This window comes from Empidonax traillii, unplaced genomic scaffold (genome assembly GCF_003031625.1).
Source record: "Empidonax traillii isolate 1590-97213 ecotype Southwest subspecies unplaced genomic scaffold, ASM303162v1 scaffold138:size3245559, whole genome shotgun sequence".
In the NCBI taxonomy this organism is placed as follows: Eukaryota; Metazoa; Chordata; class Aves; order Passeriformes; family Tyrannidae; genus Empidonax; species Empidonax traillii.
In genome coordinates, this window is record NW_020955331.1 from 1,773,207 (window position 1) to 1,788,849 (window position 15,643).

Genomic DNA, 15,643 nt, shown 5'->3' on the forward strand with positions numbered 1-15,643 from the left:
GACACTCCCCGGGCAGATGGAGCTCGCTAGCCCTGTAAGGCAATCCATCTACGTCCTGAGGACCTCGCTGCCACCGTCCAAGCGTGCTTGGCCCCGGCAGATGAACCTCAGGATTAAAGGGTGGGCTCAGTTCCGCGCACACTGTGTCTCACCTAAAAAAAAAAAATCCAATGCGCAGGCTGGAAGGTGTAAAAACCTTCCCCGGTTCTTCGTTCGCGAAGAGACTGGCCATTAATGACTTGCAGACATTAACATATATTGTCTTACCTGTCTGCTCTCTGCTTTAAAGTGGCAAAGTGCTGTATGTGTTGGGCCCCTGGAATAGAAAACAGAAGCTGTAGGAGGAATGTTGGCTATAGGACTTAGGGGTATTGGAAAGTTCTTGTGACTCAGACTGCTCTGTATCTGGGAGCCTTGCAAGACATGGCCGAGAAGGACAAATTTTCAAAGCATAGGTGCTAGTACTCCTTAGGGCTTTAAGGTATGCCTGTTATGTCCAATCTTGAACAAAGCCTTGGGGCAGAGTGGCTGGAAACCTGCCCAGCTGAAAAGGACCTGGGGGTGCTGGTTGGCAGCTAGCTAAATATGATCCGAGGGGTGTCCAGGTGGCCAAGAAGGCAAATGATATCCTGGCTTGTATCAGCAGTAGTGTGGTAGGTGGGACCAGGGCAGTGACTGTCCCTCTATACTTGGCACTGGTGAGGCCATACCTCGAGTGCTGTGTTCAGCTTTGGACCCCTCACTACAAGGACAGTTGAGGTGCTGGAGTGTCCAGAGAAGTGCAGCAAAGCTGGTTAAGGATCTGTAGCACAAGTCTTATGGGGAGCCACTGAGGGAGGTGGGAGAAGAGGAGGCTTGTGGGGTACTTTATTGCTCTGTACAACCACCTGAAAGGAGGTTTCAGCCAGGTGGGCGTTGATCCCTTCTCTCAGGCAACCACCAGTAGGACAAGAGGGCACAGTCTTAAACTGTGCCAGGGGAGGTTAAGGTTAATATGAGGAAGACATTTTTTACAGAGATAGAAATCAGACATTGGAATGGGCTGCCCAGGGAGGTGGTGGATTCACCGTCCCCGGAGGTTTTTGAAATGAGACTGGATGTGTCACTTAGTGCCATGGTCTAGTAACCACAGCAGTGTTGGATCAAGGGTTGAGCTTGATGATCTTGGAGGTCTTTTCCAACCTGGTTAATTCTATGATTTTGTGATTGTGTTTTAAGCTTTGAGAATAAGAAGAGTTGCTCTTATTTGGAAACAATGCGGATGAAAGCAGGTAGGGTGGAATTATCCAGTGATGAAAAAGATGTCAGCCTTCTCTATAAAAGTAGAATGATAAATTTTTTGTGGCTAGGGTGTGCCCTAGGATAACCTTTTGAGGTGCCTTGTGGTATTTTTTCACTGTCTTGAGTATTTCCACTTCCTGTTTATACTGTGCAAGCACATCACCGTCTGTTTTGAGGTGTCCAGCAGATGCTCTCTGTTTGAGGACTGCTCTGTGGTACAGTGTGCAGAAGTGAGAATGCCAAATTAGCAGCCTCGGAGAAGGCATTTTGTGTATCCTGATGATTTCTGTTTCAAGGCAGGTTAACAAAATGAATCAAATTCTGAGGATTTGTTTCCAAAATACATACAGTCTTCCTTTTTGAAGCATTGTTGGGTGGATGAGAGCTTATTGTTGGAGAACAGTGTAGACAGAGCACAAAAATCTCATGGCCTTGACCTCAAAGCATTTAGCTTAGACCAGAGAGGATAACCTCCTTCCCAAATCCCAAGCTGTTCTTAGCTTCCAGCCCAAGGCTGCTAGTAAAAAAAAAGATGGTGGTTTGGTGATTTATTTTTTAATTCTGTGTGTTTACACTTTTAATAATTGGGCCAAGACCTCTCAGTTTGGTTCCCCATGGGGTCATCTGGTCTCCTTGTGCTACCTCAACAGCTCCCAGCTATGTGTGATGCTCTGGTGCTGTGGCTGAGAAGCAGAAGTCGTTCCCTTTCTCAGGCTGCCCAGACCTGCCCTCTGTCTGGGATCCACCTTCTCTCTGCGTGAGTTTTCTGATGTCCTTGGCGCTGATGGGGCCTGGTGAATAAGGTCCTAGGAATGTCGTCTGTGTAACTGCAGCAGAGGAGACGTGTCCTGGCCAGCCTCTGTCAGCACCCGTGTGTGGTAGCAGGAGCTCGGGTGTCTCGTGGTGCAACGGGAGAGGCAGGGCAGAAACGGGAAACGCCGAGGTCGGACGTGTATCTCAGAGAGCAGCTTTGCTGCTTCTGGGAAGGAAATGCCCCAGTTGCATGTTTTATTTGGAATCTTCCCTCAGGGTAGCCCCTCACCTCCACCTGGGTGGCTGCTTGGTCATGTTGGCATTGTTTCGAGGAAACAAGATTTTGGAGGCTGCCTGGCTTGGAGTGGCCTGGCCAGTCCCTGCTGGTAAGAGTCTCTAAGAGATCCCAGCTTGCCTTCTAATCTGCAGGAATCTTTGTAATGCAACATCCTCCTGAGACTGCCAGTTTGTAAAAGGCTGCATTTGTTGCTTGCCACATAATTTATCAGCTCTGTAGGCCCTAAAGAGTGATTTTTTTAGTGAGGAAACTGTTTTTTTCCTGTTACTTTTTTTTTTTCTCTCCCTCCTGACCTTCAGATCAGGATTCAAAAAATGCAGATGCTCTAAACTAAGCATGACTCACACCTTCTAGTTTATTTTGTGAATTATCCAGCACACAATGTTGACAGGAAAATCTCGGGAGTGGAGGGAGTGGGGAGCAAGAGACCCAAAAGGAAATGCTTGGAACATACATCTGTGGTCCCTGGGTCGTTGAACTGGCTGATGTCCCAGAGTATGTTTTATGGGCCACATGAACCAAGGGGGCCCTTGGGCCCTGTAGTGGATGTCAAAACATGGTCTAAGACTTCAGGCAGAACTGAGGGGGGTGTTTTGCTGTGAGCCTTGCTTGAGAAGGCAGTGGGGTTTAACCTCTTGTCGAGATAGTACATGTTCCACACCACCCATTCCTGGGTGTTACCTACCTCTTTGTCATACACCTGAGTATCACTAACAAAAAAGCTGCCTTTGCTCCTCTGTTGTGGTTACCTTACTCTGTTATAAGCAGTTTGGTGTTTAAAAAGCTGAGGTATGGAGCTGAGGTAATGCTGGAGAAAGCTAGTGAGGCAGGTGGCAGAATATAAGAAGGACAAGGTTATTTAATGTAATTTTGCCAAGTTCTGTACCTAGGGACTTCCTTATCTTTGTGATAAAGGCAGGGCTTGCAGCCAAGCTTGCAAGAGCCTCAGATGCACTAGTGCGAGCAAAGGTGTATTTTTGGGGTGCACTACCAGAGGAGAAGACCTTTGCTTGGAGCTTGTGGAGAGGCTCTTGATCCCTCAAGCAAGTGAGCTCCCTCTTCCATGCCACCGCATGAATTTTGGATTCCATCACTGTTGCAAAGGATGATGCTTCTGCCCTCATCCTCCCCTGCTGGCACCTCTTCTGGCTGTAGCAGCAGCTGGGATTTCTGGGCTGGCATTTCTTCTATGGACAGCTGTGCCAGAAGCGGGTATTCCAGGTCTACTCCCTGCTGTGCCAAGGCTGATTGGCTTAATCAGACTATGGTAAACCTGTTGTGAATGTTTCACGCTTCACTGGACTTGCCAATTGTAGCTGCTCTGATGGCACCCCTGCTGCTTGTTTGACTGCCTGATGGCTTCCAGCCAGGGCCCAGGGATGGGAAGTCAAGTTGATTTGCAGCAGTGAAGGTAACTTTAATCTTACCTTTCATTTTGTAGGCATACAGTTAGGGAGTAATGAAATGGATTTCTTTTCCCTCAATATGAAGCCTCTTGGAGAGGAGGAATTGTGACTCCCTGTCATTGGGGCCATCCTGTTTCTGAGCACAAACCCAGTGCACATAATACTTAGTAATGAGTGTGCTGGTGCCACGCTGAGACTGGGCAGGGGATGAGTGCTGGTGAAATTCATTTGAGACCATGCCTGGCTGGTCCACATCTCAAATTATTTCATAGTTGCCTCATTGTTGGATGTGCATCTTCAAGAACAGCAGGGTTGGTTTCCTTGGCCTCACTTGCAGCTGCCGTCATGCTTGACTTGGTGCCATGGGTGCGGAGTCTAGTCCTGAGAGAGTGCTCTGCACTGCCTTCACCCCCAGATTTGCTAGGGAGTTGCAGGTGTCCCCCTTCTCTCGCCACTTGTCTGTTTGGCATCACTTCATTGTGTTCATAATGGGATGTTCTCATCTTCCTTTGCACATTGTTCTCAGGCTGATGGGACTTGGGAATAATGTGCTCAGATGAGCTGGAGTCAGCCAGCCCAGCCAAATTTCTGACAGTGACGAAAGGTCTTCTTATGCTGTCTACCCTGCCAGCAGCTACAGCAGCACAAAGAGAGGGCTGTGTGCTCCAGCCGTCTGTTTGGGTTTGTAAGAGTGGCTTAATGGGAGTGTGTGTGCAGCCAAATGGCTTCTTCAGCAGTGCATAATTAAACCAAAATGTGCGATCAAACCCAAGGCTCGCTGCTGTCCCCCCAGTCTGCTCCTTGCTGTGTCCTCTGTGAAATAGGGGCATTGGGGAGCCCAGACACTTGGGACATTCCAGCATGTATATCATTGATAACTGTCCAACTTCCCTCTCTCCCTGTACTGGATCTTGATGGGTTAATATCACTGTTTTAAGCCCCAACCCCTATAATAATGTCTAAGCCCTGCAACTTGGAGGCTCATCCCAGGGCATTGTCCCCACTTGCTTTGTCACTGTGTGGAGACAGGACACGTGGTGGCTGGGCATGGCCTCAGGTCTGGGTGCTGTGTGGTTATGTTGGCACTGGATCTGAGCTGGGTGGCTTTGGATCAGGATCTGGGAATTGCACCAGGGAAGGTGGTACCCGAGCCTGTATGGGCTTCTTGGCCCAGGCACCGAGCTCCAGAACAACCTGAAAAGGAACCTTCGTCTCTGCTTTACATCTCTTGACATCCAGCAACTTTCAGCTGTAGTCTGTAAGAATGGAGGATCTGAGGAGTTTTTCTTCTTTGTTTGGACACCCAAGGACTACTTTCAGCAGATCTCTGGAGTAACAACTAGGAGAAGCAGGCCCATCTGTGCAACACAACAGTATACAGATTTGGACCTATTATTTTGAGTCCATGCTTTCTTTAGGAAGTTTCTAGTGGCCCCTCAATCCAAAAGGGTTAAACAATCCTTGCTGTATTGTAGGAATAAACCTCACTGAAGAGATCAGACTTTCCTGAGGTTGGTGCAAAACTTGTCAAAAGACAAGCAGCAGTGTCCTACCACGGCCCTCCCACTTTCTCGACAGGCGTGTTTCTGTCAACATGGTTTTTCCCAAACAAACAGTGTGTGTGTATGGGTGTGGGTAGAATGGAGTAAAAAAAAAAAAAAAAAAGGCAAAACCGTGAACTCCTCCTGTGCACATGTGCCTTTCTGGGGAGGATGGAGCAAAGGTCTGCAAGCACAAGCAGCAGCATGAATTACAAGGCAGAGCTCTCAAATACCACAGGGATCAAGGCGATGTGTAAGCCTGTGCAGAAAGGAGTTGAGAAGGGCTAGGATGCAGTTCTGTAAGCATTTCTTACAGCAGTGATCTTTATGCAAAAGAAAATGTAGCTCTGAAATGTTCATCCTTGCTCCTGTGCTGCCTGCCTTGTCTTGCTAGTGCAGCTGTTTGGGCAACTGTGTAGTGGACCTATTGCCGTTAAAAATAAAACTTCCCTCCCATTCTCTCTTGTTGGTTTTTGTTTTGTTTTGTTTTTGGTTTTGGTTTTTTTTGACAGTCAAGAGCAAGTGCTGCTTCCTGAGTACATAATGGTAATAGCATAACCCTAGATTTGGGCAGACTGTGGCTCTGTGTTGAGGTGTCTGCTTAACTCCAAACTGATAGTAGTTCTTAAACCTCCGGGTTGGATATCCCTTTCCAGTAGGCCAGATGATGCTTCTTGTAAGCAGAAGGTGGTTATTCCACAGTCATTCTAGGAAGCTGAAGTAGTATTAGGGACCACAGAAATCAAGTCTCTGTGGCCAAGATTCCCTTGCCCTATCCCATAAAAGTATGTTTGTGACTGCCAGGCACCCTGGGTTTGTCACCTGAATAGAGCTGTTGCCTGCAACACAGCTGTGGCATTTCCAGATCTGTGGCTGAAGGCAACGTTTCTTTCTTTGTACACAAATGCCCACTTGGAAGCATTTCAGTGCTATTTAGTGTTTCATATAGTCTTTCCTTTTTTAAAAGAGGGTGCAATAAAAAAAAAGAGGCAAAACTAAAACCTTAATTACACAATCCAGAATTGTACATGCTTAAAGTGAGCTACTTTGGGATCATATAACAATAATGTTTGTCCTCATCTCCACCCTGCTGCTTGTCAGTGTTCTTCCCTGGAGCACTTCCCTGGAGGCTGTTAGGAGCTCTTGTCATCTCTAAAACACCCTTCAATAAAGAAAGACTCAACAAAAAATTCCATTGAATATGATAAAACATTTATCTGACCTCTTAGTACACACAAATCAAAAGTCTTCATGATATTTTGTGAAGAAGCCTGGGTGCAGAGGAGTGTCTTAATGCTTCTCTAGCAGAACATATTTGTGTGTGAGAAGAGGGAAGGCTTGTGGTTCAGGAAAATGTGGCTACCTTCTCATTTCCTTTTCTTTTCCACCCTTTGCAGTAATGGAAATATTTTCTCTTTTCTGTCTCTGAACCCTTTCTTAAACAGAATCCTCGTAAATTCCCCTTGTATTTTTGATACATTGTGGGGGTTTTGGGGTTATTTTCATTTTATCTTTTAGGCTGTGGCTGTGCTCTGCTAAAGAGAAACCTTGGTCTTCCCCAGAGGTTTGCCCATGGAGCACTGCAGCAGGGGTTTGTACTTCCCACTGCGGCTTCGGAAGCACCTTGTAGTCCTGATTTGTGACCTGTGTTCCAAGTGGGAGGTATTCCTCTCTCGGATCCTGTTAAGCTTCTTAACTTGTCATATTGAGGGAAAAAATAAGTGACAGACTCCTCCAGTATAGATTTTTTCAGTGCCACTGCCTTAAAGCAGGCAGAAGCCCCATGTGAAATGGGGCCCCATCCTGCAGTTTGGGGGCACAGGTTGTCCTTGGATGACAGAGGAGCTGATGTGTACCTAGAACCAAAAGGCTGAACCAGATGCTGTATGTCTGTCCCTGCCACACTATGTGACTTGAGTTTTGTTGCCCCCCTACCTATCATAAGTTAAAAATACACACTGGTGTTTTCTGCGGTGTAGGTAGAGCATTCCTTTTTAAAAGTTCAAGCGTGCAAGTGATAGGCATTGGCAAAAATCTGCTGCTTTCAGACTGGCGCCAAAGGGAGTTTGTCCTTTTCCTATTTTTCTTGTCTCTACGTCATTTGCAACATCTTTTTAAGAAGCTGTACTTATTACTGCCTGTAACACTGTGGTTGACCCCATATCTGGGTCCTAGGTACAAATACAGCATCTGCACTTAAAAAGTCGATGAAGCTTACAAGAAACATTTATAAAATGATGCCTGAACTGGTAGAAACGCCTTGCAGGGAGAGCCATGGAGCTCAGTCTGCTCAGCTCCAGAGGGGTGGCAGTGTGCATGTACCCTTTGTGCCATGAAAATACTGTTCCCAGACCCCTTAATCTGGCAAAGAAAGTCATAGTAATCACAAACACTTGCCCTTGTTTTCAGTTGAACACAGTCAGCATGGGTATGAATTTGAATGGAATACAGGTTTGTACACTAGATCTGATCTAGGGGTGGCATGGGCAGTTCTGTTCTTGAAGTGGAGGGGAGAGTGAAGAAGGCTTTTTATGCCAACAGGGACAAAAAGTAAGTGCATTCAAAAATAGACATGAGTGCAGGAGGGGGGAAAAACACAAGTCCAGGAAGTGTGTCGGAAGTCTGTATGTTTGTTCCCCTTGCTCCTATAGCTCTTTTGATGCGTTTTTGGATTTTTTTTCCTCTGATACTAATTCTCTTTACTTTGTTTCCCTGTTCAGTGTGTCGAGACTTCGCTATTCTAGAAGATCATACCTTGGCCCATAACTTACAGGAACAAGAGAGTAAGTGGCAATGATGTTTAGAACAAACTGAAGCAAACTTGTCCCAACAGATACCTGGCTTTATTTGATTTTGCTAAGAGAAATGCATTCTGCGTTTATTCAATTTTTATTCTTTTTAATGGAATACAGTTTATTATTGCTGTCTTGGCTATCCTGTAACACTACACTGCCTTCTGCTCCAGCTCACATTGTACCCTAGAGATAGCTGCATTTCATATTTCAATTTTGTGCTCACCTTTAGAGTTGAGTTTGTTTATGCCATTTGTGATAAAATTGTATGTAGGAGTGCACTTGAGGTTTTGTTGCTGTGCAAGGATTTTAGAAATGACTAGCAATTTTGAAAGCTTCGAGTTTTGTAGACTGACCTGTAGTACAACCAGAAGAGGTCTGTTTGTTTACTTATTTCAGAATTGCCTGTGTCTGCCTTTTGAAAAGAGGATTCCTTTTCAGACATTTTGAGATAGGGCAGCTGTACCCTAGAAGGGTTTAAAAAGGAGAAAAAGAAGTACAGCTGGGAAGTTCAAAGTGACTGGTGCTTTTTTTTTTATTATTTTTAATTATTTTTATGTACTTTTCTGTTTCTTTGGGTATGTTTACATTGCAGTTTCAGGTGTGATGGCCTCTCTAATCAGCTTCTCACCAATTTGGTGTCTGCCAGCACTGGATGCAAATGACATTCCGGCTGCTCCACCGAGGGTGCAGCTGCTTGTGCCCTGGAACCTGAGATCACTGAATTAAAGACAACTCTCTGCTGCAGCTCACATAGCCATTTTTTCTTGCAGGCAATAACCATGTATGGTAAAGGACTCACTGTAGTACTCTGTTGCTCTGTTGCTAAATATAAAGGTAGTGAGATTTTTGGAACCAATTATGCTGGGAGTGAGAGGAGTTTCCTTCTCTAGAGGTTCTTGAGAACAAATTAGGGAAGCATCTATCATAAATGCTAAAGGTTCAGCTCATCCTCACTGGCCTCTGGTGGTCCTTTCCAGACCCACTTCATTCACTTAAGATGATTTCCCATGGTCAAAATGAAATTCAAGTCCTAAAAAACATTCTGTATAAACATGGATGTGTTAAGATATGCAGATCTTAATTTGGTAACAGAGACACGTATACAGCCCCCTCAGTGCTAAAACAAGGCAGTCTCAAGCTGTTAGTGTAATTTCAGTTCAGGACTTTCCCACCTTTAATGATATTGCCTGGTGTTCCCCTGCCAAGATCTGTCTTCCTCTCTGTCCTGGAATCTCCCTCCCACTCGATGTATCTTTTTCTCACAGTGAAGTTCTGCAGCCTGATTTGAGGGTTCTTGTCTGTGTTTGTTTCCAGTTGAGCATCACTTGGCTACAAATGTTCAGCGTAATCGTCTGGTGCAACATGACTTGCAGATGGCCAAGCAACTGCAAGAAGAGGAGGATAAGAAAGCACGTGCTCAGATCCAGAAACACCAAAAAGACTTGTGAGTTTGTGATGAAGCTGTTGGAATGGGAGTGCTAGTTCCATTTGGTCAGCGCACTGAAATCAGCTGCTTTGATTTGACAGTACAAAGGGTTCAGATTTTGCTTTTGTTTCCTTTTCTCTTTGGCTGTCCATTGCTGTAAAAATATAGGCTCTGGCACAGGGTAATGAGAATGGGGTGGAAGTAGGTGGTCCTGGGGCCCATCCTGGCTTGTATTCTGTTGCCTGTCCATGAGAAGGGGCCTTCCTGTTGTAGTGCTTGTTGGCAAAATGGAGTAACTTGGCCACTTGTGTTGCCCTAGTGCCTGGCTGAAGTCTGAGAAAGAGGGAACCGTGCCATAAAAATAGAATATTACAGTGCATTCTCTTTCTTGTGTAAATTGCAGATATTGGTGTGCTTGCACTGATGCCTGGTGAGTGCTTTGGAGGAGCTGGGTATGATGCTCCTTGGTGTCATGCTGCACTGAAAGGTGAAAGCCTGTGCTGTGCTTGTGGATAGTCAGTGTGAAGTGACCTGGAAGGGGAAACTGCTGCCTCAGGGTCACTTGGTGCGGATAGGTGTTGGGGACAGGCCTTCTTTTGCAGTCACTGACTTCTGGAGCAGCTGTGGGAGGGTGTTTAATGAGTGATGCAGTTTGCTCTGCAGGTTTGCTCGGTGCCCACACAGCATATCGAACCCTGTGACCCGTAGTTTGGCTTGTGTGCCATTACTCTCAGCTGTGGAGGTGGTGTGGAAATGGAACATGGCAGCGCAGCACAAAACAAACTGTACTTTCCAATCCCGGGTGGACTTGTAATGCATAAGATGTAACAAATGATTTGTGTGACAAATCTCAGCCAGATCGTGGTAATGAGAGATGGCAGGATGGGGGTCACTGCAAATGCAGGGCCTGCAAGGCAGGATGCATCTCCCAGCAGCTGTGCTGCCTCCAGGCTTGTGCTGTGCTGTGGGATGCCACCCACCAGGTACAGCTGGCGGTGGATCACAAAGCCTGGGTGGCTCGTCTGGCAGGGACAGCAACGGAGCAGAAGAGCTCTGTGTTGCAGATGTGCTAGATACAGGACTGGCTTCAAGGCTGTGGTTCATAAAAGCTTTGAAGCTGGGGCGTAACAGATCAGCCACTGTTTTCAGTGTTCCCAGCACACTGAGGCAGCTCTGGGTCTACTAGATACATATGTATCTTTCAAGTCTGTGGGTTTTTTTCCAATAGCTTTGTCTTTATTACCAATTAGAGATATGAGTGTGTAAATGGCAACATAAAAATTAATTTTGTATGGCAGAGGTGATTTCATCTTTGTTACTTTCTGGGAGCTGCAAATGATTTTCTTCTTGTAGGACTCTGTAAAATGGGATTTACGAACTTTGTGAGCCAAGGCACAGGCAAAACTGCTGATGCAAAATGTTGTGTCAGCAGCAGTTCTGTTGCTGGAAACATGAGCTCCTCTGCAAGAAAAGTAAAAGATGAAGGCATCCTTTTGTAATTGGATCTTTTTCTTCCTCAATTCTTTGTTTGTTCCCGCTCCTCCTTGTCCAAGAGTAGCATATTCTGACAACGAAATAATCCTCGCTGTTGATGCTTTTTGTATTGTGTAGATCAGTTTGACACTGCGAGGTGATGGGAGAAGTGAAGGCGCAGAACTAGGGGGTCTTTATAAACAGGAAACATAAAAAAGCTCTTCAAATTTGTGGGCTTTCTTCTGTCTTTCAAATCCTAAATTCTCTCAAAGATTTTGTGAAGATAAATGAGAGAATAGAAAGAGGATTTTTCTTTTGAAGAATTCAGGGAAGCATAAACCTTGTTTTCATGCTGCTTTAAAAGCATCTCTCACATCTAACTGAGCAGCCTGCACACTGCTAAGTGTAGTAGCAAGATGACTAAAATAAAATAGTGTGAAAATGTGTCCTTTCCCTGTTTTTCCTTTCCGTGCTGTGGTGATTCTGTTGTATTGATGTAAACTAGTTCCTTTGAACAATTCCCTTAAACATTTCATTTTTTTTCCTCATCTGGCAACAGCTAGTAGCTACAATCAGTGTCAATCGTAGGGAGCTTTCCAATCACACAGACTTTTGGGGGTTTTTTCCTCTTCTTTGTAATAAACTGATGTAGAGTTTTCTCTAGACTTTTAACACTCTTGCAGCCCAGGAAGGAAGGGCACACAGGTGGGATGTTCAGGAAGGATGATGTTTATGTTGCTCTGGCTGATATCCAGGGTCTGATGGCCACTTGAACTCACACTAAAGAAACAGAAGGACAAGAAGAGCTGTCAAAGTTCTTTGACCTATTTTCTTATTCCCACTCAAGTTAAAACACTAGCTTATGTTGATTAACTAATCAAGTCTCAGTATTTTCTTACCGCTGAGCAATAAACCCCAAAACCTAATCCTCTGTTGTTGTTCAGTTCTAAGAAATTGATACAGTGTATTCCAAGATGTGTGTCATCAGGAACGAGAAAATGCTTCCATTTGCATTACTTCTCCTGTTATTTGCTGCAAATGGAGAGGCAATGACCTTGTTGCCTTGGCTCTGAAAGATGATTAGCTGTTTCTCTGTCCTGTTTGTCTGTAATAAGATGTATTTTAAGTATTTAGCAAGTCAGTTTGTGCTGATGAAATTGACACTTTAGCTCTGCTCACAGGTGCCAGGGGAACTGGAGACGTGTAATGCCTTGATGTGTCTGACCTTTCTAACTTACTTTCTACCTGGATTCACGTCCTCAGAGACTGAGGTCATAAGGGATTCACTATCAGGCCTACTGGCAGCCTGCCCCCTAGGATTTGCTTATTCATCTATTGTTTTGCTGGGGGCTGTGGTTCTTTGCTGAGTGCCAGATTTGCCAAGGTCCCTTTATATAAAGGCAGACTCAAGAATTAGAGTTGCTGCTGTGTGAACTCTTGTGCCTTTGAACGGGTCTCCTCCCAGAGTCAAATGAAACACACATAGGCACATGCTAAAAATACCAGGTTTCATTACCTGGATGAAAGAAACCGCTGTCCTGAGATGTTTGACCTGTTCATAGTTCCAGCCTGATTGTAGGTCTGCTTCCAAGGAGCAGTTGATGGAAATAAAGAAGCTACTTGTCCCTCCTACTGCATGTACCTTTTTGTTCCTTATGACAGATGAGTTGTTTCTTGGTGACATTTATCCTCTCAACCCTCTTGTTGCAATGTCTTTCTTCCCCACCCTAAGCCACATATCCACCTTTTCCACTTCTCTCATTCCTCACTTTCTGTAAAAGAAGGCTCTGTGGTCCCACTGACTGCTCCAGCTATGCCACATTTCTTGATTTTTGAACCTAAAGTGCTTGTCTGCACTTGAAACTATTTTAACTTCCTCTGCTCATGTTCTAGACTCTACTCCAGTCCTTAACTTCCAAGTTCGTTAGGTCATTTCTGCCCAGATCCTTGCTCAAACCTAGAACTAGTTGCTCCATCCCACACAGCACAACTTTGACACAGCGCAACCTGCTTCTCTTGAATTATTTGCTTGTCTTCCATAATATGCTCTTGGTAGTCTTCCCATCACCTATCTGATCATTGCCAGTGTGTTCTTCAAAAGACTATATTGTAATAAAGCAGGCTCTGCCAGTTGCTGTTCCCATTCTTGTCTCCTTCTGTGCCTTGCCTTTCAGTAGTTACAGTTGCAGGGATTGATTTTTCTGACCTGTTTGGAGCTACTCTTTAGATCAATTTCAACAGTGCTGAAAGATAGAGCTTTTAATCTTTCTTCTCAAATCCCCCAGCCCTTTTCTGAGTTGCCCTAAGGAATATTTTGGCCATCGTTCCAGCCTGTTTGCTGAACATCAGAGCATGCTGCACTGTTCTTGCAGATGCTTTTGGTGTGATGCCCCTGAAATACAGCCTTTTAGGTCTGTCTGCACAGCCGGAACTCTCCTGTCTCGTTTACTCTGGTATCTCTTTCCCCAGTTAATGCAATCTTGTGTTCCCGCATCCGCACTGGCGGGGTGGCCGTGGTTCCCTCCCCCCTCATTCTGACGCACGTCGCTCCCTCGCCTCTTGGCAGTGGTTCTGCTTTTGTGTCTCATCCCACCTCAGCTGCATTTCTCATCGTTACTGAACTGCCACCTCCAGCCTCCACTCGGCCTATGTACTGCATTCCTGCACTTTTTTCCTCTTGGCTTTCACTTAAAAACCACTTCCCAGGTACACCTGCGTTAACTGTACCCCTGAACCCCTCCTTTGATACCACACGTACAGAAACTCAGCAGAATTAAACTGTTTGCAGACTCCTAAGTGCTACCTTGGCCTGGCCTATTTTGTGATGCCTACCTCCTTTCTTAGCAAACTGCCTTTTACTTTGTACTATTTGAAGGTTTTGGGAAGTATTTTCTAGATTTGGTTAACAGTAGGTAGAGGGAATCCTGGTCCTTGGTGAGGATTCATAGGCTCTGCACTAACACTGAGTAATAATTCTTTTGTGTAAATCAAATGGATTTTTTTTTTTTTTAGCTCTTTTATCGCTTTCTCCAGGCTGAGTGATGCCTGCGGCTTCAGCTGCCTATAATCCTTGTCTCCTTACCTTCTAGGGAACGACAGGACTGTGAGATCGCTCAGGAAATCCAAGTGAAGCTCGCGTTTGAAGCAGAGGAGCGCCGCAGGCAAGAGGAAAAAGATGAGGTAACCTTTAAAGCTGCAGGGATGGCAGGGCTATTTGTAGCAGTCCTTTCAGGTCAGGCATATCTTGGCCAGTAGCCACAGGAGTTGGCTTGCACGGTGGCAATCCTCGTCCTCACAGATCTCTGTATGCACAGTAATTTTTAGGGAGTCCTGTTACAGGAATAAGATACAGTCATAGTCCTCACACTCAAGGCTCACAAGGATTGTTGGTGCCAGTGGCTTTGCTAATGAAGAAGACAAGTAATAGGTAGGTCTTGTTGAGGTGTTCATTGCCCTGGTGCAGGAAGCAGTAATTTTTTATGCACTCTGAGACCTGCTTGCTTTCTCAAATGAAGAAGATAGGTACTACTTTTGGGAGAATCCTGGGTCATGATTTTTTTGTCTTTGTTGCAAAGATTTCAGAAGGGACTCTTAGCCCAGCCATCCACTTCTGGCTTCTCACTTCTTCAATTTAGTCTTTCACAGCCTGAACACCCTGTTGTAGTTTCTTGCTAGCAGATTCCTTTTGTGATTTCAGAATATTACTCTTCTGCTGTTGAGAGTGGGCAGTGTGGTTTGTTGATGGTATTCGAAGGATTTGGCTTGTTGATCACCTTATTGGGTAAGCCTGTCAGACTGGGTTTTCAGGAAGCCCACAGAGTAGAAGAACATCTGTGTGAGCCTTGAGCGAGCCCCCTTTCTTTATTACAGATGGTTTCCTGAGAAGTCTGAGTAGTCTTAAGATGGTGGCATTTTCTGTATAGGAAGAGCTTGGAAACACAAAGCTGTGTTTCCTGGAAGAGCCTGAAGTAAGAATCTGTCCTTACCTGACAGATGCATTAGTTTACCTGGGCAAGGCTTAATTTTATTCTTGAACCACTAATTCCAAGCAAATACTGAAAGGCTGCCCAGACATATGTGGAAGGTCTTGGCTTCCAGGGGGAACCTGTGGTAACGGGGTGGGAGGAACACTTAGGTCAAAGAATTTGTGCTGTAAAGGTGACAAATATGTCTTATTTTCATCAGAAAGGCGAAGGAGATGCAAAACTAATGTAAGTTTGGGGAATTATAGCTCTCCTTGCTGCTTTATGTAGAGAGCAGGGGTGTCAGTGGTCTGACAACAGGTCCTTGCAACTTGTCAACCTGCTGACCATCTTGTGCTGTTGGGAGCAGTCTTCAGATGACTGTGGATTAAAGCAATGAGAACTCATAAATATTCTTTCTCTTCGTGCTGGGATATGGGAAGTTCCCAAGTGTGGCTGAAATGTAGCTGTGGACTGAGGCAGATCTTGTCTGAACTGCAGGGTTTTCAAATGAAGCTCTAAGCCTGCCTGCTTATGAATCCCTTTTGCAAGAAGTGGTTTGCGTGGATTTGCAAGTCCTGAGCTGTGTCAGTCCTGGAGATAATGTGCTTAAGCGTATATATTTATAGATTTACTGTACTTGCTAGAAGAGGTTAACCTTGTCAGGAGAAAGAGGTTTTGGTTTGGCTGTTTTGTTTTTTTTCCTAA

At 45.2% G+C, this 15,643-nt stretch overlaps 1 protein-coding gene across 2 annotated transcripts in view; it reads left to right on the forward strand.

Moving 5' to 3' along the window:
* Positions 1–15,643, forward strand: part of CCDC50 (coiled-coil domain containing 50) — a 38,264-nt gene that overhangs the window by 10,396 nt on the left and 12,225 nt on the right. The window contains exons 1-4 of one of the 2 annotated variants that reach the window (XM_027883942.1): positions 2,333–2,420; positions 8,000–8,062; positions 9,389–9,518; positions 14,063–14,153. In XM_027883942.1, coding sequence (XP_027739743.1) covers positions 2,348–2,420; positions 8,000–8,062; positions 9,389–9,518; positions 14,063–14,153 — 357 coding nt within the window. In that variant the 5' untranslated portion in view covers positions 2,333–2,347. Of the gene's footprint in view, positions 1–2,332; positions 2,421–7,999; positions 8,063–9,388; positions 9,519–14,062; positions 14,154–15,643 lie in introns of those variants that run through there. The other variant, XM_027883943.1, reaches the window with a different exon arrangement.